General features: G+C 36.1%; 2 protein-coding genes across 5 annotated transcripts; both read right to left on the minus strand.

Annotated features, from left to right (window-relative positions):
* Positions 1-771: 771 nt before the first annotated feature.
* rnf4 (ring finger protein 4) lies at positions 772-11104 on the minus strand. Of its 4 annotated transcripts, XM_079891677.1 has the most exons (8): positions 11035-11104; positions 10423-10509; positions 10144-10270; positions 7565-7641; positions 7415-7427; positions 6288-6411; positions 3778-3829; positions 772-1881 (listed from the first exon to the last, which is right to left on the minus strand). In XM_079891677.1, exons 2-8 carry the CDS (start codon positions 10432-10434, stop codon positions 1732-1734), a joined length of 555 nt encoding a protein of 184 aa, XP_079747803.1. In that variant the 5' UTR covers positions 10435-10509; positions 11035-11104; the 3' UTR covers positions 772-1731. The 4 variants fall into 4 exon arrangements, with proteins under 4 accessions (XP_079747803.1, XP_079747805.1, XP_079747804.1 ...); XM_079891679.1 differs by lacking the exon at positions 10423-10509; XM_079891678.1 differs by lacking the exon at positions 7415-7427 and having other exon boundaries at positions 7561-7641.
* A 4845-nt stretch (positions 11105-15949) lies between these two features.
* Positions 15950-21956, minus strand: selenot2 (selenoprotein T, 2). The gene is made up of 6 exons (XM_079892222.1): positions 21620-21956; positions 20060-20170; positions 19840-19966; positions 17622-17709; positions 17360-17506; positions 15950-16795 (listed from the first exon to the last, which is right to left on the minus strand). Exons 1-5 carry the CDS (start codon positions 21802-21804, stop codon positions 17385-17387), a joined length of 633 nt encoding a protein of 210 aa, XP_079748348.1. The 5' UTR covers positions 21805-21956; the 3' UTR covers positions 15950-16795; positions 17360-17384.
* Between the last annotated feature and the right edge of the window lie 3236 nt (positions 21957-25192).

Here is a 25192-nt window from a genome sequence, read left to right on the forward strand (position 1 = left end):
ACTGGGGTTTGTGAAGAAACTACAGGGAGTCTGTAAGTTAAAAAGGTCATAATTAAACCATAAAATGTAAGATTTTTAAATAAAAATGAAACAAAAAAGATGAAATGAATGAAGACTTTCTGAACATATATAAGCAATAGGCTGTTATAGAAAGGACAATTTAAAAGATAAAAAAAGAATTGGTGAGAATCAAATTAAATTATGAATAATTTCCTGCCATTTTGTAAATATTAAGTAATCATGTAATAAATGAAAATCTAACTGTCATCTGATTATGAGTATTTTAAAATCTAATTGCAATTATATCATTTTTGGAATCTGATTACATAATCCAGATTACATATAATTAGTTACTACCCTGCACTATATGTACACACACATAACAAAATAACTAAACATTTTAAATGAAAACCTAACATAAGCTAATACAAAATATTAATGCATTCTATAATAGTATATGAGTAAGTATAAAGAATAATTGACAACACTATTACATTATTTTCTAATAATTCAACGGATGGGTCAATTATTCACATACACTATGATTGCCACACCTCAAGACATTATTCAGATGATGCATTTCAAGACATTTGTCAGGTTTTTTTGTCCTTAAAACGCTCTTGTTTATTACTTAGCTTTGGGAAATACAGATAATCTTATTGTCCGCTACCTAGAATGAGGAAACTGTTGTGTTTGATTATACAATTTCTTTGAACAATCCAGTGTTTATCAAAATGTCTTAAACCCCATGAAATAAAGCACACAATCAGTGATCAAAACGTTTATTGAAATAAATGTTATGGTCTTTACAATACTAACGCCTCTTAACTTACAGGTCCTTTATACATGAAAATATATACAAATATCAACATTTAACATGTATAGTTGGGCAAACAAGCCTTGCTAGCTTCAGTCCCGGGTCACCCACTGCTAACCGGTCAGCAAATGATCATTTTAAAAGTGCTTCTGAGATGAAAGCGCGATCAGGACGACACATTTACAGTGTTGACCAGCAATCGTTGTTCCTTCAAATATTTATCTGAATACACTGAATGACAAATAAGGAATCTAAATATTAATTCCCATCAAATAAAGAGATAATGAATAACAAGTTAACTGTGAGTGACAGTTAAAGCTAACAAGTCTACACAGATAAATGAGAGCAGGTACAGGGAAGGGCGACCTCATTGTCCATCAATGCGCCCCATTCACTAAAAGCTCACAAATTTCACTGACGAATTTCACTAAACAAGAATTGAGACCACCACAGCACTGAGCCATTTTCTTCTCAAGACTAAACTAACATTACTAGATGCTACTGTGATGGTTGGTCACTCATTTTCATTCAAACTGGATCCTAAATCCTCAATACTAAAACTGGGCAGAGTTGAGTGACCGAAAAAAAAGAAAAAAAAAAGGGGGAAATATTATTATAGCAGCCAAGACCTCAAACCCAGACCTCCCAATGTCAGCTTATATTCCCAATACCTCTAAACTTCAAAACAGTGTTTGTGTTCACAATTTAAAAATGCTTAATCCTAGACTAAGTGCCCTTTCAGTTCCAACAAAATCACACAAGGTCGTCTTTTTCTGTTGCTGTGCCAAATATCATCTCGGCACTGATGTGTCAAATATGAAACAGCCAGTGAAAACATAGAGGTGTGCAGTTGTTTGACTAGACCGTACTGCAGAAATTGAGACGCTGATCTCAGCGAGTTGCTCGTCTTATCATTAGATATATATTGGGTGATATTGTTTTTGTGTGAGTTTCTTTCTACATGTAGGGCAGCTGTGAGCTCTGCTGAGAGAGTCGCGGATGCACTGACTGCAGAAAAGGTGCCCGCACTTCGTGGAGACCATGAGCCGACCGCTGTCAATGATCTGGGAACGGGATCAAAGATTTATTTACAAAGTCAGATGGTTTATTTAACCAGAGAAATACATCACATTATAGACTAGAAGAAACATTTATAGTTCAATTAAATTATTTCATCCAAAATCAAAACAATTCATCATTAAAGGCCTGTTCACATTAAGGATAACAATTCAGTAAAACGATAACGATACGGTTCTAAAAATTTGTTCTAAATGAAAAAGAATAACACACCACAACTACAACAATAACGGCACAGAGGAATATTGCTGGAATCACTTTCAGAATTTTTTTTTTTCAGCTGATGAACGATGAGAACAGATGAAGAGAGGGCAGTTGTCATGTATAGGTATAAAACATTTTTAACCACACAGCATCATTATTTCTGTGTTACAGTAATTCAAATTTTCACAGAAGTACTAGGAATAACAGGTTATGGTTTGATGTCTATGGTAGCGATCAAAATAGAGTAAATCACCTTTTGAAAGTAAGTTGATACTTAAAGGAGAACTCCGGTCAATTTTAACATTGAGCTCATTTTTTTGTACATTTGGAGTGCTGTCAGTACAGAGAACAACGACAAAAATCGGTGTTGCCTACACCGTGTTATCCTCTTTTTAAAATATGCACCCTGTTGACTTCAATGGGGCAAGTTTTAAACCTGCTTTTAGCCTCTTAACATCCTTGATGTGTCATTACAAGTGCCCAGCCATGTGAGTGATTCCTTTAGAGTGAACACGGTGAATCTGACTGTAGTAGATGTGAAAGATATGAATACAAGTGATGTTAATTCAGCCAGCGCACATACTGTACCTGTATTTTATTCCTGTTTTCGGTCGAAGTCCAAAGTAGTCGATTGTCGAGTTCACGCGCGTGATCATAGGTAACTAAACCAATGCGCGTGAACTCGGCAATCGACTACTTTGGACTTCGACCGAAAACAGAAAGTAAATACAGGTATGTGCGCTGGCTGAAATAACATCACTTGTATTCATATCTTTCACATCTACTGCAGTCAGATTCACCGTGTTCACTCTAAAGGAATCACTCACATGGCAGGGCACTTGTAATGACACATCAAGGATGTTAAGAGGCTAAAAGCAGGTTTAAAACTTGCCCCATTGAAGTCAACAGGGTGCATATTTTAAAAAGAGGATAACACGGTGTAGGCAACACCGATTTTTGTCGTTGTTCTCTGTACTGACAGCACTCCAAATGTACAAAAAACTGAGCTCAATGTTAAAATTGACCGGAGTTCTCCTTTAATATAAAGATTTTATCAATTACATTTTTACACCAGTAGGAGGCGACAAGTGACAGATGTACTTGTCATTGAATCATTCATTCAAGAGATGTGTTCAAAAATTCTGATTCATTCAGTAATGGAATAAGTGAATCTTTATTAGTGACTCAATGAATCATTCATTCAAACCGATTTAAAAAATATATATTTTCTTTTTAATAGATTGCACATTTTGTAAGAACTTCTAGTAAATTACATGTTATTTTGTTTAGTTGTCTATTCAGAATCGTGGGAGAATCGTGATCTTGATTTTTTTATTTTTACCATCCAAAATGATCCAGAAAAGCCAATTCACACGGCATCATCTATGGAAGCTGTTTCCGCCACAGAATGAAACATAAAAAAAGTAATTGCGACTATCTCACAATTCTGACTTTTACATTTGTGAGCTCTGATCCGACAAAACCCGATGAAGTTTCTGTTGCCGTACGTCGGCGTTTGTTTGTGCGGTGTGAATTCGCCTTAAATTATGGCTATAACTCATGAAGAGAGATTGCCCAGGTACTGGACCGAGTTGTTGAAATGCGCATGTGTCAAATGAAGAATACGTTGGGCTTAAATGAACTGCATATATGATTATTTACCACATATAAGGACTTACCTCTGAATAAGCATCCATGCAAACAGGACAGCTAACGGCTCCTGGTGTAGACCTACAGCCAACACAACACCACAAAACAAGTCAACACGAGAAGATGGAGAAATACACACTGATCTAGACATTACTGTTGTGTAGAAGTTCACAAAGCTGCACCCACAACATTTACATACAAGGATGTAGGTGTGACCCCGAATAGTCGAAGATTCGATGCTTCGATAGGAGGAGCCTGATTCGACAACCAATCTCACGGTCGAATCTTCGCAGAGGTGTTATGAAACGAGGATCATGCCACTTTGGCTATATGAGGGCGCTCAATGTCTGATTTCACATAGAACTACCGGTTTTCTGTCAATACTTTAATATTCAGCCTATTATGATAATATTCAGCCTATTATGATAATGCTGTATATAAAAATGTGCAAAGAAAGAAGCTTTTAATAAATGGTTTTTAACATGCGTGAATAAATCCAAACACCCCATGATAGATTTAAGTTTCACTTTCAATCAGTGACCGACAGAGGCGCGTCTTGGCGGCAAGGATTTAAATCTTTAACAATGTCTGGGATAAGAAAATCTAAAGTGTGGATGTACACCATCAGAAAGGATATTCTCCAAGGCTGGATTTAGCATCAGGAAAACCATGATCGCACTTCTGCCGGCCGACGTTAACAAGTTGGTTTGCACGGGACATTCTAAAATGCTTAACGTGAAAAAAGCTTTTAAAACACTTAAAAGGCACTTTAACATGGCTTAATGTACACAGTACACACTTTATTAAGAAACCATACTATGTGCAGATAAGCAGATGAACCCAGAATATGAACGCAATGCGTTCCTCCTCTAGTAAAGCGTTTTCTTTACATAATTTGATATTTTAATTTAACTATTTTAGGAGATTAAGTCGTTAAAAGTTTTTCACGTTAAGTGTTTTAGAATGTATTTTATCCGCGCACAAAAGACTCCAACGGACACAGACAGAGTGAAAGACTGGATTTGTTCTCTCGATCAGGTAGGGTACAAGTGATTTCAAAACTTTTCAGCCGGTTCTAATTTGATTTTTGGATGCTGTGAACATGTTTAGCTAAAAAGACTGCCACTCCAGTTTAGCATTTATTGTTGTTTCTGCAGTTAAAAAGACAAAGTTGAAAATTCTGGCTACTATCGTTATTTTAAAGCTACACTGTGTGATATTTTCCCCCATCTAGCGGTGAAATTGTATATGACTACCCAGTGAATATTAGTTTCTGTTCCTTTCAATTCCGAGGGCGTTTTAACTCCTACAGTGGCCGTATTATTTCAAATCTGCCGGCAGTCGCGAGTAATCTCCCCCTCGCATTCGTCACGGTGTCACTGAGTGTAAAATGCGAAAGGCGAAGCTTGAATTTCCAGGTATGTCCCTCTTTGGCGAATGTATTTTCAAGATGGAGGCGCAACATGGCTGCCGCCATTCAAGCGACTCGCTCGTATGTATTATAAAAGGCAGATTTTACCCTTACGAGAATACTTTATTAGTTGGTGGAAGTAATTACACATGAATAAGCACATATACTTTTGATAGAACAAAGTGTTTTTTGCTAAGAATCAACTAAAAAAGTTACACAGTGTAGCTTTAATAATTTCTTTATTTTTATTTTATTTATTGATCTCTCAGGGTTATCTAATCTAACTATTGGTGGCTTGTATTTTGAATATATGTTCCCCTGCACTTTAGGCATTTTGCACACATTTGCTCCTCATCTTGTGACTTGATTCTGATTTATTTCATTTTGTATTTTTATTTATTAGAAAGGTATATTCTGTTCTAATTTAATTTAGTAAATTAATTGTTTATTTTTTCGGTGCATCGATGCTGTGCTGTACTTAGAGCCTGCTCGCACAGGTAATTTAGCCGATTTAATTTGATTTGCATGTGAAATGCAAATCCTGTCTGCAGTGTGGCCTTTCTGGAGTTATTTATGTTATTTCTTAGTTTTATTGATCCAAAATGTTTTTATACATTTCCTTCTATATCTTTGTGTGATTTTCTGTACATCGCGGGTTTGAAATGTTAAAGCCCCGCCCCCAGCCCCACCCCCATACACATGATTCGACTATTAGTCGACTATAGGCAAGACTTGACGATTCTGATTCGACTATGAAAATCCATAGTCGGGGACACCCCTACAAGGATGAAGACTATTGTTTAGCATATGTCATGTTTTAAACAGACTGTTTCAAAGCAGCTTTACAGTGATAATAGGAAATTAAAGTAACAGAGATTGTTTTGGTAGCTCTAGAATAAAGTTATTGTCCAGCTAAAGTAAGTTTTTTGATTGATTCACTTCCGCTGTAAAAAATCATTAGTTATTAATTTAGGGGCCACTTACACGACAACATTTCAACTGAAACCAGAAAACTTTTAATTCGTTCTGGCGTTCATTTGCACAACAACGGTGTTTGGTGGCACTGAAATAGGTTCCAAGACTCATAGGCATAGGCTGATCTAGTCTGTGTGAGAAGCATAGATGTACCTGGCCCGTGAGCTGGCATGCAGGGTGGACAGTAAACCTGGACTGAGTCTGAGACTGGACTCCTCCTCTTCATCACTGCTCAGAACGTAACTCTCTGTGCCCGGTCCACGTCTGCTCTGCACACCTGCAACACAAACATGAATGTTATCACATTTTTAAAACTACAATAAGTTTTCTGTATTCTGTCATATTATTTGAAATACACCCCAGTTACTTCATAAGCCGCTTTCCGACCGGAGGAACCTTTTCACAGTTCCTAGAACTATTGGCTAAAGTACCCGGATGTCGGCGTGTTCGCACCGCAGGAACTAGGAATGATTTTAGTTCTAGGAACTCCATTTGTAGGAACTAATTTAGGTCCTACTTCAGAGTAGGGTCTAAACCAGCACTATAGGAACTACCCGTGACGTTTAGTGTACGCTGATTGACCGAACGCACGCGGAACACCAGCACCCGCCATTTTTAAAACAGCTAGAATGTAAACACACAGATTATAGCCTATATATTTACTCCATAAACTAACTATACAAACATGGAAAACAGTGATAGATGGGTCTCTAAACATTTATGCTGAAGAGAAAATCCAATGCAACTTTGAGGGGCCCAAGCCAAACATGATTATGTTTATCTGCCCAGCTAACAACACTGGACATCAACCACACGGCATAGGCTAATACACTTTTTTCATATACTGTCTACTTTCTATAACAGTTCTATCTAATAACATATTAAACAGTACTGTTAGACAGATCGCTAACTAATAAACACAGAGAATGCGAGCATTGTTTGCTCTGGCGTTCTCAGCGCCGCCAAAATAAAGGTCCGTCGCGCCGTCAAAAAGTCACCGTGCTTGCGTCACTCCCTTACCCCTCCTACCAGTTCCTATGGCCACTTGACCAGTGCGAACGCAAACAGCAAAACCGAGTTTGGGGGAGAGTAGTTCTTAGAACTGTTTAGAAGTGGACAGTTCCTAGAACTAAGTTCCTGTAACTACTTGGTCGGAAAGCGGCTATATTTAACGAAAACTACATTAGCTTTATTTGTTTATAATATGCTTTTATCAAAAACGACTCACAAATGAGAAGTTTAATTACATCAACAAAAGAAAAAACAAAATGATACATTACCATCTTCCACAACCTTGATCCCATGAGACGACGAGAAAAGGGAGAGACAGAATTCATTAAAAAAAAACGTAACAATACCAACACAACCAAAGAATAGAAAGCACAGGCTTCAGTCAAACCTATAATATAGTACAAGAGTTGAAGACTCACCACAATAGAATCATTATTGGTGAGGTCAACAACCGCAGTTTCAGACCCTTCACACGTTAAGTCTACTACATCTTCACCTTGGACAAGACAGCATGAAAGAGAAACACGTTAGCAGTCTAGATCAGGAGACATTTAGTGAGAAGCTACAGGCCTGTTTACACCTGGTCACTTCATGCATTTTTACTGATCGGCTAGCTAACCTTTTTGTTAAAACTCTTCCATTTTCACTTGGCCACATAAACGTGTTTATTTCTCATCAGCTCATTTCAAGATCAAAGCCAGCAATAGGAGAGAGAGCAGCATCAGCACTGGTGGGATCATTTAGTCTCTACTCTAATTTGCACGTCGATTTGCTACTCACCTGGGGCGGCCCATATCTGTGTTGCAGTATCGCTGTCATGTGACTACAGGGAAACGGGAGCCTATAACAGGCCCTTGTTTTTACCATTTTGGGAGGAGTAAAATGTACATATGTGGCTTCAACAACCAGACGCATGATTTATACTTGTCAAGTTTCGTCTGGAATGCGTCTCAAAACCACCTCCTAAAGTGGGTTGAGTGATCGGATTTAAATCCGTTTAAGAGTTGCATAAACAGCCATTATGTTAAGACTGTGTCTTAAGAACTAGTGCGAAAAACTCTCAGTTAGTTGGGGTAATCAGTCTTACTTTTTGGTATCAAATTAGACCAATCCACGATTTTTTGTAACTGACTTGAAAAAGAAATTAACTTTAAGTCTTAAAGGAAAAAAAATGATGACTAACTTGTAAGACTAGTCTTAGCAGTTTATGCATCTGGTCAGGTCTTTCCAGGATCAAATAGCTATCCGGTCAGAGAAAATGCATGAAGTGACCAGGTGTAAACAGGCCCTAAATCTGTCAGGGAATTCTTTTAAATTACAGTTCCAAAAAAAAAAAAAAGAGACTACAATTGCTGTTAATTTTTAAGACTGACTGAGCACACTTAAAGGACAAGTTCGGTATTTTACACTTAAAGCCCTGTTTACAGATCGTTTCTGATGAAATAGAAAGGTTAAGATAAAAATGTGGACACATGCTGCTGTCCCGAGAATTTTAGGTTTATTTCGCTTCTCCCCCCCACCTACACAATGGCAGCCTATGGGCACTGGAACAATCCTTCATAAAACGCATTAAACTTTCGTTTACAAAGACGTGAAACTCACCGAGTGGTCAGGGGTGTTCAATGATATGCTCACAAAAAAATCGCTGCAAAAGATGCTTTCCAACAGGTGTTTTACCATTCGTTGTAAAACTGTGGACCTATTTTTCCAAACGTCTCACACCCGTAGATTCTTCCGTTGAGAGCTTGAATAATAAACACTCCAGCCCAGTTGGTGGCGATAATGCACCTTTGCCAATTACAAGCAAACCACTGGCATTTAATTGAATACACAGAAGAAGCAGAAGAAGAAGCGGCGGAGTAATACCCAAGGGTGCAGGGATTTGTATTATTTTGAAGTACCCCCGGACGCCGCCATTGGCTAACGGAACCCCACCTGCAATTAGCATCCCATTGACTCCCATTCATTTTGGCGTCACTTTGACAGCGAATAACTTCACATCTGAGGCGTTTAAAGACTCCATTTGTCCATTATTTATTTCTAAAGAAACACGACAATGTATAAAATGCTCCATTACCTTGTATCTTACGTTATGGCCCTGTAGAAGCAGTTTTTGTAAAAGTAGGCTAACGATTCCGTCATAACCACGCGACTCTCTGTCGCACAGTAGAGAGATTACCGTATGGACAGGAGGAGAAGCTCGCGGGCAATCGGGAGGACGTCGAAGCAAAATGACAAAGTAATTAATCAGAACACCTACAAAAAGTTTCTCCTGCTCCAAGATCATGGACAGCTCCTACTCACGCTCTCCGTCTCTGCGAGTTTCGGAAGGGAATGATTCAGATTGATCTTGGCACAGCTACTAGAAGACAGACGGTTTGCTCACGTCACATCTACGTCGTCGAGCTCAGTTTGAGTCTGCGCAGTACGCTGGACCCCCAGGAAGTAAGATTTTCTAATTGGCTTCACTTTGTCTCCGTTGAATCCAATGGGGTCGCTGTGTCCATTTCTTTTACTGTCTATGGTAATACCGTACCGCACACAGCCCATCCAATTCAAGTCAATGGAGTTGGACAAAAACTACGATAAAACCTGTCGGAAAGCATCTTTTGCAGCGATTTTTGTGTGAGCATATCAGTGAACACCCCTGACCACTCGGTGAGTTTCACGTCTTTGTAATCGAAAGTTTAATGCGTTTTAGGAAGGATTGTTCCAGTGCCCATAGGCTGCCATTGTGTAGGTGGGGGGGAGAAGCGAAATAAACCTAAAATTCTCGGGACAGCAGCATGTGTCCACATTTTTATCTCAACCGTTCTATTTCATCAGAAACGATCTGTAAACAGGGCTTTAAGTGTAAAATACCGAACTTGTCCTTTAAAGATTGTTTCCACACCAACTGTGAACACCGATCATAGGGTCTTTCCAGTAAACCACTGTATGTTGTGCTTGATAAATGATACATCGTATGAGAAGTGAATAACTCATCTAGCAAACTCACTGTTAGTTCTGTCACTTTCCAGCACATCAATAGTCTCCATCACCGTTTGAGACATCTGGGTCCGGTTCCTCTTTCTGCTGACACGGACTGAACATGCAGTGGATGATGTTCGTCTTTTCCTCTGGGTCTAAACACAGGAGACACAAGTGGTTACCATAGTACAGCTGTTGTATTACTGTTATTGTTTGGAAGCAGGGAAACTGCCATTCAACAAGCTGCAATAGTTTAAATTTAATCAGCACTAATCACGTGAGTGGTCACATGATCAGCCATACTCACAGCATTACTCATGTTGACTGGTGTTCTCCAATATGCCCCGAAATATCACTTAGTCAACAGATAATTCCTCGAAACGGATAATAAATGCTAAAACACAGATTAGTCGTATTATAAGGACACAAACGGTTTAGACAAAGTATTTATTTAAATCTTAGTAATTCAGTCTAAAGATGTCCGTTTTTTACTCCCGACGACACATTAAATGACGTGTAGCTTGCTATATTCTCACAAGATAAAACCCTTGTGTCAAATATCGTATGTAAATAAATGAGCGAGTTGAATATCTGCATTAGCCAGCTAGCCTTATTTACATGACTAAAATGCATAGACAACCGTGTAGTAAGCATGGACAAAAGGCGCGTTTTGTTATTTTGTAAACAATAATAAATGCTTAATGTGTTCATTAAAGAACCCGTCAAAAAGTGTTTTAAATAGTAGCTAGTTCGCTAATTAGCTAACATGGTCTCATTGTTAGCTGACAGCTAGCTTGATTCTGGAAATGTACGTTTGGTTAAATTATTGTTTAATACATTAGTATATTAGATTTTATATTTAAATATCACATATTAAGTCAGCATTATCGTCAGTTTTACAGAATAGCCGGTTACATACTCAACACTCTCTCCAGCAGTCAGCCCTTAAAAGCTACAGCAGTAGAATAAGACGCACAGTTCTGCTCCAGTCACAGCGCCACCTGTGGGACTGGAAGTGCTCTGGATGAATGTATTTTCATGAACTGCAAATCTTGTCTAGCATCCATAGGGGGAACATTACAACATAACATGAAACACACACACTCAATAAATAATTAATAATAATAATAAAAAAGAAAAGAAAAAAAGTACAGATATTTTGCTATAAAATAACAAATAAATTAGAAAAGCCTTCTGTCTCCATATATTTTTAACGTAAAATTTTGATTCAAATAAATAAATGAGTAAATAAATAAAAATGTATTACAATAAATAAGTAATTAAATAAATATACTGAACAGTACAGTACTATAAAAGTAGAAAAAAAGAAACATAATAATGTAGCCTAACTCCAACTCATGCTTTGGAGAGTAATATTTTGTAAATAAAGTGGTAAAAATTATTATTATTATTTTTGCACAAACAAAGCAATCACATCGCTTCATAAAACTGAGGTTAAATCACTGGAGTCACATAGATAACTTTTATGATGTCTTTACTACCTTTCTGAAAGTGGTAGTTGTATAGACTGTCAATAGAGGGACAGAAAACTCTCAGATTTAATTAAAACGATCTTCATTTCTGTTGCAAAGATGAACGAAAGTCTTATGATTTTGGAATGACATGAGGTTAATTAATGACAGAATTTTCATTTTTGGGTGAATTAACCCTTTAATAGAAACCAAATATTTTCCAAATAATATTCAGATATATTTGTAAAATTATTTTTCCATGGTATAAACTGGGTCTTTACAAGAAACTATATACCTTTTAAATTTTAGGATGGGGGTCCTTCACATGAGGGTGAGCATTATTTGGGGGTCCTTGGCATCTAAAAGACTGAAAGCAACTAGCTGAGAAAAACTGTATAAAAATGTAAAATTAAATGTAAATTAATTAATTCATATATAATAAAAGAAAAGTAGATGCATTTATTGTAATTTAAATAAATATTTATATACATAATATACAATATTGTATAAGACATTAATATATTCCAAATAATATTTAGACACATTTATAATTATTATATATATACGCTCACCTAAAGGATTATTAGGAACACCTGTTCAATTTCTCATTAATGCAATTATCTAATCAACCAATCACATGGCAGTTGCTTCAATGCATTTAGGGGTGTGGTCCTGGTCAAGACAATCTCCTGAACTCCAAACTGAATGTCAGAATGGGAAAGAAAGGTGATTTAAGCAATTTTGAGCGTGGCATGGTTGTTGGTGCCAGACGGGCCGGTCTGAGTATTTCACAATCTGCTCAGTTACTGGGATTTTCACGCACAACCATTTCTAGGGTTTACAAAGAATGGTGTGAAAAGGGAAAAACATCCAGTATGCGGCAGTCCTGTGGGCGAAAATGCCTTGTTGATGCTAGAGGTCAGAGGAGAATGGGCCGACTGATTCAAGCTGATAGAAGAGCAACTTTGACTGAAATAAGCACTCGTTACAACCGAGGTATGCAGCAAAGCATTTGTGAAGCCACAACACGCACAACCTTGAGGCGGATGGGCTACAACAGCAGAAGACCCCACCGTGTACCACTCATCTCCACTACAAATAGGAAAAAGAGGCTACAATTTGCACAAGCTCACCAAAATTGGACAGTTGAAGACTGGAAAAATGTTGCCTGGTCTGATGAGTCTCGATTTCTGTTGAGACATTCAGATGGTAGAGTCAGAATTAGGCGTAAACAGAAGGAGAACATAGATCCATCATGCCTTGTTACCACTGTGCAGGCTGGTGGTGGTGGTGTAATGGTGTGGGGGATGTTTTCTTGGCACACTTTAGGCCCCTTAGTGCCAATTGGGCATCGTTTAAATGCCACGGCCTACCTGAGCATTGTTTCTGACCATGTCCATCCCTTTATGACCACCATGTACCCATCCTCTGATGGCTACTTCCAGCAGAATAATGCACCATGTCACAAAGCTCGAATCATTTCAAATTGGTTTCTTGAACATGACAATGAGTTCACTGTGCTAAAATGGCCCCCACAGTCACCAGATCTCAACCCAATAGAGCATCTTTGGGATGTGGTGGAACGGGAGCTTCGTGCCCTGGATGTGCATCCCACAAATCTCCATCAACTGCAAGATGCTATCCTATCAATATGGGCCAACATTTCTAAAGAATGCTTTCAGCACCTTGTTGAATCAATGCCACGTAGAATTAAGGCAGTTCTGAAGGCGAAAGGGGGTCAAACACAGTATTAGTATGGTGTTCCTAATAATCCTTTAGGTGAGTGTATATATATATATATATATATATATATTTTTTTTTTTTTTTTTTTTTTTTAATACAAGATGCCTTTTATATTTTCGATAAAACCCCTGCTCGATTTATCCTTTTATCCTATTTCACAGTTATAAAATTGTGGGTGGTTTGTCAATCTCATAAGGTAAAGGAGAAGCTGCGAAGATGCATATGATTAGGAAATGGAATCAGTTTCCTTAATAGGCCCGTGTAAAATGTTTTATTATGCCAATATACTCTCACATCATGTACGGATGATGATTTTGAGTGCTTTTAAAAAGTGAAGAACCCTCTTTGACCACAGAGCTGGACGATCCGAACGCCAGAAAAGGGTCACGGTGTTCCCTGCTGTTCAAGCTCTACTGCTCTAGTTCGCTGGGACAGAATGTAAACTCTGAAACAAAGAAGCAGAGACACTATATTTTATAGGCTGTAAAATATTCTGTATCTTTCACAAATAATAGCCCCCTTTTATGGGCCTGATGTCATGTGACCTACAGTAGGATGAAATCAGACAAGAGCCCAATTCACAGCTGACAGATGTTTTCACAGCAGGATTGAATACATGGAATATGTTCCTCAGAGAGCAACTGGCTTTATTTTCTGGAAAATAATCTTACACAGTCAATTGTGAAGTACATCAATGTTCAGCTTTGAGCACACAAAAAATGAAACTATTGGATGTTCATATCACATAGCTTTCCTTTTGCTTTTAAAGTTCAGATAATCCATTCCAGATGATGCACGGATGAATATGAACTATTCCAAGATTAGCAATGTAGATAATAAACCTTATAAGGTTTGGTTTCACGATACAGTTGTGCTCATGAATTTACATATTCTGATGACTGGTACAGGACTGGCCATGACAAAATCAAGACCCACCCCACATTTGTACTTGCTCGAGAAGCCGTCTCACTCGGATATGGGTCAATGACATGACATGCATATTTCTGTGTCCAACTGCATTATTTCCTTTTACAACAATTTGATAAATTCATGACATATATCACTTCTATACAACCTATTTAGTTCATTCATTTTTAGTACATTTAAATAATACATTTGTTTTTATGTTTTGTTATCTTAAACCCCCAAGATGTCAGGTGGTGAAACTGTCCGAACAAATGAACAGACTAAGAAACTATTAAAATGGTTTCTTAATATTAATAATAAAAAATTAAAAACGAAATACTATGGCATCATTTTAGGTTTGAAACATTTCATATAAACAAATTTGTATGTCAGGATGGCACAACTGCAAACATGGCTTTTTTATAATGAATTGACAAGGTAGTAACAGTAAACATGATAATGCATCATCCAGAGGAGCCCAGCTGATCCTTGTGGCAGTGAAAAGGTTTGTAGATCTCTCTCAAATACTGGTCAAAACTGCTCATTTCAATTATGGGTAAGTTGGTACACTTTCCACGTCAGGTGGTACAACTATGTACAACTATATATACAACTATGTGGTTGTACCGCCTGACATCAAAAGTAAAAAAAATTAAATTAAACACTTTAACGCTAAACAATATTATTTAACAACTAAAACTTGTTTAAAGACATTGTTCATGACTCAAAAATATGCATTATATCAGTTATGATTTTTTTTAAATGATTTTCTTTTTTTTTAGTTAATACATTTAAAAAAAAAAATTAAATTATTTTTTTGGCAATACTATATTGTGCATACATAATTTTTGATCAGGCTCTCTTTCAAAGAAATTATATACAAATGCAAAAACGAGAGAACCAAAAATATATAAATATTAAGAACTGATTGTTGTCGTCAATGCATGCTTTTTCCTGTAAGCTTTTTGTTTTGCGAATTATTTTGAAAAAAAAAAAAAAATATATATATATATATATATATATATATATATATATTAGGGCTGTCAAACGATTAATCGCATCCAAAATAAAAGCTTGTGTTTACATAATTTATGTCTGTGTACGGAGTATAATTATTTTCTATATATAAATACACACACATGCATATATATATTTAAGAATATGTGTTATTTATATATAATATAAATTATATATAATATATATACACAGTATATACATGCAAATATTTCTTAAATATATACATGCATGTGTGTGTATTTATATATAGAAAATAATTATACACCGTACACACACATGTATTATGTAAAAACAAACTTTTATTTTGGATGCGATTAATCGTTTGACAGCCCTAATATATATATATATATATATATATATATATATATATATATATATATATATATATATATATATATATATATATATATATAAACCCTTTTTTTGCCAAATCATTTTATCAGAATGACCTGAACCAAGTATAGTGTTTTGTTCTTCCCTCAAAAATAATATATTTAATAAATATAAAATATTTTCCTCATATTTTGATGGTTTAATTGAACTTGTAGGGTCATTAAAAACAAATATCCCCTCCAAACATCACTTTTGGCCACTACAGTCTATCACAATAGGGAAGAAAAAACTTTCAACTTCACTCTCATGACGATTCTGAACAATCTAATGCACCTCATTAGAAAATAATAATTCACAATCACATTTTTATACATTTGAATCTTTATTTTACGTCACTGTGAAATAGAGTACAATTTCTTCTCTCAATGCAACTTAATCCAAACTATCAGTATCACTTTTGTTACAAATTCACAGATACACTAAACTTTCAGGGTACATTGCTTGCCGCCACATCTATATGGAGAGAGCTGGAAAAATAGTGGATGTCTTTAGAGTTCCCATTCACATCTTCTGATATGCAACACTCAATCACACCATCATTAAGACGACTGCAGACGATTTCACAGGTCACTCTGGCAGTGTATACAGTTAAAGTCAGAAGATCTGGCCTTCATTCACATGCAGTAAATCTAACCAGCAAACCTGTGACAAACACAACAAAAATGTACCACTTCAAGCATTAAAAAAGAAAACCCTGCATGTTTCCGCAGTACACAGACATTCCCACTAATTAAAAAGGTCAGATTCCCCCGAGTACAGTACAGTCTACACCAGTGCAAACAAATGATCATGTTAAAGGCCATTTAAAGACATCTACATTAAGAAAACATCACAGTTGCCCTCGAGAAAGTACTTGTTACAAACAGAACTACCCTGACCAAAAAAAAAAAAAAAACATAAAAAAACCCTAACTTCAGCATTGAGTAATAAATGAAGTGCCTTTATCTCTCATGTGACTCTCCTACTACAAATGCATGAAGTTTGATGCTCTGAAGAGATGTAGTCGATCTGAAGATGCGCGTCACTGGGCAGGAGGAGTGTGTGTGGTGGCCGAGCATCGAGTCTGCGCTCACAGCGTGTGTTTTCAGCGCAGGCCTTCATTATGCCACAGTCCACAGTCCCTCTGAACAGAGAAACGGCTCCGGAGACCTGCAGACGAGAGGACACTTGATGGTGTTATGCATGTTGATTGACGTGTCCTAAACAAGTGCAACGCAGCATCAAGTAGTGATGAAATTAGTAAAAAAAAAATTAAAAAAAAAGATTGTACTGAAGTTTTTTTTTAAAAACACATTAAACCAAACATATAGCATGAGCTGTTTAGTCCAATTCATGAGCAAATGACTCTAGAGCTGGTTCTTTATCCTTCACAAAACCACACACTACTCTGGAATTTTTACAGAGGTTGTGGGAGAAAAACAGTCTTGGAAGATTCAGACGGGATTAAAATAGCAACATACGTCTGTGAAACACAAATTTCTCTAAAGTCCCCCTGGAAAACTAGTGCTGTCCGAATAGGGCTTTGGTGAGCATGAGAGACTTTCAAAAACTTTTGAACAGGGTGTAAATTCCATACTGAAATACCATGCAAGCAACAGATTCAAGTTTTGCATATACTCTAAGTCAAGGGAAACACCTGTACTGAAAGCAGCAACAACAGAAAACATGCTGTGACACACACGGTGACATCATTGTACAGGTTTTACCACTTACATGTCTCTTGGCAAAAACAACAGCTCTACGGTGAAGGAAAGTTCATCTTGTCAACCTGATTCATCTTAAGGTGGTTATCCAAGATCTGGAAAAGCTCCTGAATGTTGGGCACGTATCCAGATTGCAACTTGGACCAGATTGGTACATCTAAAACAGAAAGATAGTTATGCATCTGTGACATACATATATTGTTCATATATATATATATATATTTTAACGTTTTTTTTTTTTCCGAGTGGAGTGGTCATCCAAATGACATTACCATTCAATGTAACCTCAAAAGCTCCTGTCGAGAGGAAATGGGTCTCCAACATGTTGCTAAGGAAGAATGCCATAAGGCAGGAGAAAATCTGCAAAACAGACCATCAACCGTGAGAAACTTTCCTCCAGATTTAGATTGCTTCCTGTTTAAAACCACTACGAAGACAGTGGACAAAATGCAGTTGGCACAAAATGTAAATTCACCCCATCTCTGTAACTGATCTCAATGTGGACAATTAATCTGTGCATATGTTTCAGTTCGTAATTCTTTTAGATATTGTACTTCTTAATCAAAATCTTCCAGTGAAATGACAGACTTCTCTGACATATGCTGGACTTCTCCAATCATTTTTGTCTGACAATTGGCTGCAAGCTTTCATTCAGATCTGACTCAATCCAGTCAACAATGGATGCACAGAACCAAGTCCCATTTTATTCTTCGATAGTCAAGAAGAGATAGTCTAGAAGCCTCAAAGTGCCATCTGAAATGTTGAATATTTAAGTTCAGTAATTTCACTTTAATGACATTTAATAGGTAATTTTCATTGCCATTAAAATTAAATAAGTGAACAAACATACAAGCTTGATAAAAATGATAATTCTAGAAGGAAATTTCAGATGGCACTTAGAGGCTATTGCATCTGAAGTCTTCATACATACATAATATATATATATATATATATTAGTGGTGGGCATAGATTAATTTTTTTAATCTAGATTAATCTCACTGTAATCTTGGAATTAATCTAGATTAAAATGGCTCATTTGAATTCTGCCGAAGGCATTCAGAATATGTGTGCTACCCAAATAATGACTAAAGGGCACGTGTTTCTTAAATAAAAAGTGACATTTAAAAGAACTTGTGAAGAAATGCCAGAGATTTTATAACATAATAAAATATTATTTTTTTATTTTTTTACTTTGAGCAATGATGGAGCTATAATAGACTCTTCTTATGAGCATATAAAACAAAACAGCTCCTTGGAAAAAATTAAATGTAGCCTAATATTGTAGTAGTTATAAACAAAGGTCTATTTTTAGTTCAGATTAACATTTGAGGGCAGCAATTTTATTCATAATGTCAAAATAAAACCAACGTAATGTTACTTGAAAGCATTATAGCCTACTATTCCTGCCAAACTTCCATGGTTGCAGTTAGTGTTACTGCAGTAAAATCCATGGTGAATGTTGCAGATCTGTGGACACTGGATAGTTCATTCATGGCACAATGTTTCTTCCTGGCTTCCACGCACTGTTTGATCCGTTAATAACGGAGAAATGTGAATGTTTCTCACTAGATCTCGCAGCAATGTTATTACTTCTGTGGCGAATTCAAATGATTTCTTTACTGGATCTCTTAACTGTGTAGTAACAGTGTCTCTTGATCAAGATCGGCTCGCGCTGCTTTGGTCCAAACTGATAAACAACGGTCCGTCAACCACACAATAACGAGTAGCTCAGTTTCGTTCCGCTTACATTACGTTTGCCATTTGATGTCGACCCGCCTACATTCGAAATAACGAAATTTTGGTCGGCAGGAAAAATGCGTACCGAACACCGAACCGAATTCGGCTAGGTATACATCCGCGCTAAAATATCAAGGTGAAAGTCATCATAGCTTGCGTAGTATAGACCCAGCTCCCAACCCAACTTTGAGAATAGATTAACGGCGATATTTTTTTTTTATCGCCCGATAAGAGTCTCATGTTAACGCCGATAACGGCCCACCACTAATATATATATATATATATATCCAACCATCCATTAAAATACAGTGCCAGATGAGCATCAATAACACCATGTGTCTCTTGACTAAATGCCATGATGTGAAACCTCTGCCACTTTTGATTATATGTGACATATTATGGAATATTTCAAAGTGAAACAGCATATTGAGCTTGAATAATAATAATGTAGAAACAGGATTTAATTAAATGGTAATGATTAGGCTATGATATTATGGGTTAATATTTTACCTGCGGTCTCATGGAGCATGATTCATCAGTGCATGTTATTCTAAACAACACAGAGTTTGTTTTCATAACAGTTCCATAAAATGAATGTCCAGCTTTGAAACGACTTTTCTGCTGATGTAACCAGGCTCTCCTAAAAATGTGTTTTACGTCTTTAACACAGGCGTTTACAATCAAGTTTATCTTCAGCCTCGACTCCGCTATAAAACCAGGCTAGAGTCCAAGCACTATTTTCAACAACATTACCTTATTCTCCTGTCCCCAGGACCATATTCTTGGAGTGTCCATTCCAAACATTTGAAAAGGATTTTGTCCAGTCACAATCAAAGCGATGGCAAGCAGTTTGAAATAAGAGATGAAGTTTCCTAAGTATCTGCAGAGGAAGACACATGACGAGTTAAGGCAGGACTAAACCACTTTCTGACCGAGGGTCAATTCCATTACATCTGGAAAAATGCTCTCTCACTTGTTGATGGGTTTGGGAGGGTAATTCTCTCCCTCGATTCGGATGTCCGGGTACAGCTGGCTGATGGACCGGGAGTACTCCTGGAACACCTTACTGTACCCTCAGGATATACTGAACACACACACAGTTAATGGCCGAGATTATCACTTTAGAAATGGTCATGAATATGAAGATATTTTTGCATATATTATTTTTTGACTTAGTAATGTTAAATCAAAATGTCATAACTCTCTAGTGAGGTCTTCTCCAATCATTTGATCATACAATTAACAACCGGTACAAAGAAACAAGCTCCACCCTAATTTTTTTCTTTTTTGATAATGCGTTACACTCGCAACAGATGTACTTCACAAAATGGAAGAAAAGATTTATCGCTACTTCCGTATACATTCATATATCAATGAGACCTATGAGAAAATGGTCTACACTGGTACATGACGTCATCCAATCACAACAGAGGTCATTTACATATAGAAGTCTTAAAGTCGGCATGAGACTTTAGTTACGATCGTATTTTCTTCCCTATTGTGACGTATAACATAGAAACGGCTTCTCAAACAAGAAAAACATTTAGGGTGTGGCTTGATTTTATCACGGGGAATTGATTGGATGGTTGTGGCTTGCTATTGGAGGATCTCATGTGAGTGACAGGTTGTCCCGCCCTCACATCAGTAAACGTCATCAGAGAAGAGCTGTCACTGCAAGAGGGATAGGAAGTTATTTTGATTTAAGACTAAGAGAGCACATGAATTTTATGGATAAACCATTAATAATAAATACACTATAAAAAAAAAAATAAGAGTTGTTCATTTGTTTCATGGTGACTTTTAAAGTACAGTAGACAGACAATTCTAAATGCAGAGAGAGGTTGTAAAAAATGTTGTGAAAATTACAATTGTTTGACCTAAGATAGAGTAACTGGTGCTAAATATTACATGCACTGTAAGTGAGAAAAAAATGCTACAAAAATATTATTATTTAAAACCACTTTCACTTAGATAATTATTAAACAACATCTAGCTTCATCAGAAAAAAAGATAAAATATTAAAGTCTAATATGTCGCTCATTGTATTTGGATATATTGTGTTTTAACAGGAGCAGTCATAGACTGCAAAAGGGAGCCATGAAATCCTTATTAGCTTTAAATAGATTTATAATAATATAGACAAGAATGACAAGAATGCACGATGACCTGAGCAGTTTTTGTTGCAGCAATGATGTTAAATCATGTACATAAGTTACATAATGCATGAGTTGTAAAATATGCTTTATGATTATAACGTATTTAACGTAAAGGGTGGAATGACGTAAATTGCGCTTGACGTAAATCTTTTGGCATTCATCCCATGACAAAACCAGCCCAATTTATCTCAGTTCATCCTCTTTATTGTGTAAATAGAAATATTATGCAGGTTATAATTATTTTAATGTATATTTATATTTATCTTTTAGTTTTTTTTCGGGCATGGTATGTTAGCCGTATTAGCTTAGCACCTCCTATGTCCTTTAAACAGAAAGTGAAAACACTGAATAACATGAATGTCTGTGGAGTCTCTCACCAGAACTGGAACTTGAGAACCGGACCCGTGTATAATGTGTGTTTGTTCGGTCTCTGTGTGTGCATGTCGGGTACGGCGCTGTCTTGTTGAATCATGCTGTTGCGGCCCACATAAATATCCTTCAGTGTTACCACAGTAAACAGCAGCAGGGCCGTTAATATACCCGTCTGACTGTACTCCGCCATCTCCGGCCCGTCCACAGCGACAGAACCGAGCCCAAAGACCCGCTGCTACCGCGGTACCGCCGAACGGTCGAATGTCTGCTAGCGACACAACAGAGTAAATCAGGCTAAAGCGACCAAGTATGTTTCAAAATAAAAGTCTCTCACGCTGAGTCATTACGGCGAGCGTGTAAACAGCGACATCTACTGTCTGTGTCATCAACACATTTCAGCTCCAGCACGCCACTCTGTGTTCATCAAAGGAAATGACAGGGAATGTTATATAGGTTAAAATGAACGCGAACACGTTTTAAGTATATTTCATAAAAGTTTTTAAACAGACAACAGTTACAACAACTTGTTTCTCCATTTTGCCAACTGGCACATGAATTACATAATGAGCAAAAAATAAAATGTGGAGAGTTGACATCGATGATTATTGTGTATGATGATGTTAAAGAGATAGCTTATTATAGTTTGTGTTGATTATGCGCATTTGTGTTTGTGTGTACCAGTTACAGGCTGCAAATTAATTATGAGTTTAACTTTAAAATATATGACATTTACCCACGGTTTCACAGACAAGGTTTAAACCTAGTCCCAGGCTAAAATGAATGTCTGAGCTGTTTTACCTCAAAGAAACGTGCACTATCATACAGTATCTTAAAATATGTCAGTGCCATTGTTTTGTCTCAAGATGCATACCAGTAATGTTTTTTTTTTTTTCTAAGACACGTTTATAAAAGCTACTTAAATGTATTAATAAAGCCATGGCCTAATCCTGGCTTGATCTAAGCCCCGTCTGTGAAACCAGGCCTTAGACATATTTCTATAGCACACATTATTCAATATGCACGCAAATACCTTCCACATAGATTTTGAAATGCAATAAATACAAAACATTTTTTTAATTTTAAATGTATTATATAGTTTATATTTATTGTATTATTAATATATTTTTATTCATATATGGAGAGATTTTGGAGCCATTGTTTAAGAGAGTATGAGAGTACACATATGCCCGGTTTCACATGCTTGTATCAAGATGCACTTCAGTAATGTTTTTTTTTTTTTTTTTCCAAAGTTTAAGGCCTAATCCTGTCTTAATTTGAACCCTGTCTGTGAAACCAGGCCTGAGAGTATATATCTTAACCATAGGCACTTTTGACTAAAGTTTAATTTCACTTTTAATGACCTGTTCTGTGAATGCAAAAATCAGTCTAATATTCAATCGCCTGTTTTTATTTAAAAATACAACTGATTACATAAGCACTCTGGGTAAGATTTATTATGGCTTTTTCCATTTGTTTATATTTAGTACAGTGAAAAATAATTTCTATAATTATAAATAATTTTTTCTACATCCTAAAAATTAATGTTTAACTCCTCTCTTTACATTGCAAATTTATCTATTAATCTTTTTAGCATTTATTACAACAGGATGATTATCGTTGCATAATGTTAGTCTATTATCATTTTTAATACTGTCCACAATAATTCCATGAATAATTTCAGCAGAGTAGGATTTTACAAGCATTTGTAACTCTTTTCAGCATAATATGTTAACAATATTGTGTAGTGCGTTTGAAAATCATTTAATCAGTTCATAATTTTTCTCTTGATTAAAAAAACTCCAATAATTGTTTTAAAGCTTAGCCATTTCTCAGCTAATGAAAGGGCTGGGGCTTCAGGATATGTGAGATTTAATTTGGTGCTCAAAACCTAACATACATATTGTAACATGTGAGAGCATACAATGGCACAAAACAAGACAAATCATAAGGCTTCAATGTCTTCAGCAGATATAAGGCTAAAACGATTGAAACCAGAGAATTCTCTTATGAATCTGAATACATTTGAAACCACACACACAAAAAACTGCAACTTCTCCTGTAGAACCAAAAGAACAGAACAGAAATGGCAGTGGATAGAGGTTCTAATAACTAAAAACAAACTTACAGGTGCACCAAATTACACTCTTTTTCCATAATCAACATTTCCACAAACACCGCCAAATTGTCATGTTAATAACATTATTTTCTGGTTCTTTTGAATTGAATGAGCCTTGCTTTTGTAGAAATTAAAGCCTTTATGCATTTGGAAGAACATCTTTAAGCTGGTGAAATACTGTGATGCCACATAAAACTTACCACACAGTTGTGGTGAATTATGAGCAATATCAGATTACATTAAGCATTTTGTTGGGTCACTATACTATTTAATGCTAACTATCAGAATATGTTTTAGTTTCATAATTTGAATGAGTTTCAAATACATGCATGCTGTTAGTGAGGGTTAATGTTAGAAATATTTTAGCATGGAGTAACCACAAGGCTAGGAATAAGAAATGAATATGTTTTAAGGCAATACAAACATTTAAATGATCATTGTAAAAACTCTGAAACTGCATTACTGGAGGGTTTGGATGAAACCTTAAAGGGATAGCTCACCTAAAAATGAAAATCCTGTCATCATTTACTCACCCTCAAGTTGTTCTAAACATTTTTATGTTCTGTTGAACAACCACAAATAAATATATTTTGAAGAATGCGGATAACCAAACAGTCGCCATTGACTTCCATAAAAAATACTATGGAGGTCACTGGGGACCAGAAACAGTTTGGTTATCCGCATTCTTCAAAATATCATTTTTATTTGTGTGTGTGTGTTCAACAGAACAAAGATACTCATACAGGTTTAGAACAACGTGACTGGGAGTAATTGATAACAGAACTTTTACTTTTGGATGAACTGTCCCTTTAAGACCATCAGCCAATGATGTTGGAGATGTTGTGTGATGCCCATGAATTTAAATGAATGTGTGACAGAACCAAATGACTGTAAATCTAACAAATGTCACGTTTTCTCAATCCTTGAAAGGTTACTCATAAGTGGTATTTATGCGGATAAAGTGCACCCTGAATTAAGTATGAGGGACTGAAAATCATTCTTCTACACAGGCATGAAATATTGTATAAACCTGTCTAGCTCGCATTCTTTTTTGATGACAAAAATGAAGCATATTGAAGGGCTATTATGTATTTTTTTTGCAGTTTTTTCTATTTTTTCCTTGCCAGAAATCTCAAAATAATGTAGCTGATGTTTTACTTTTGAGTAAACTACTTATTTTTTTGTAATTATAAAATTAATACTTAATAATAATATATTAATTGTTTTGCATTACAACAATGAAAATAAGATTTTTTTTCCCCATTACACCCTAGTGAAAAAAAAACCTATACCAAAATGCATTTAAAATAAATTTATTTCATACTAAGTATCCTAGAAACTCATTAACATATTTACTGACATATCGCTTAAGACTTACTGATATAAATATTACAATTAAACTGTATTTGGTAATTCTTTATTGCACAATGCACATTTCTTAATATTAAGCTTAACATGTGTT

Source organism: Squalius cephalus (genome assembly GCF_949319135.1).
Source record: "Squalius cephalus genome assembly, chromosome: 14".
In the NCBI taxonomy this organism is placed as follows: Eukaryota; Metazoa; Chordata; class Actinopteri; order Cypriniformes; family Leuciscidae; genus Squalius; species Squalius cephalus.

Excerpts from the sequence above, each read along its gene's own strand:
- rnf4 (XM_079891677.1), bottom strand. Across the intron at positions 7,642-10,143 it reads GGAAAGTGACAGAACTAACA|GTGAAGATGTAGTAGACTTA; the intron begins GTGAGTTTGCTA and ends GTCTTGTCCAAG. Across the intron at positions 1,882-3,777 it reads GCATGGATGCTTATTCAGAG|ATCATTGACAGCGGTCGGCT; the intron begins GTAAGTCCTTAT and ends TCCCGTTCCCAG.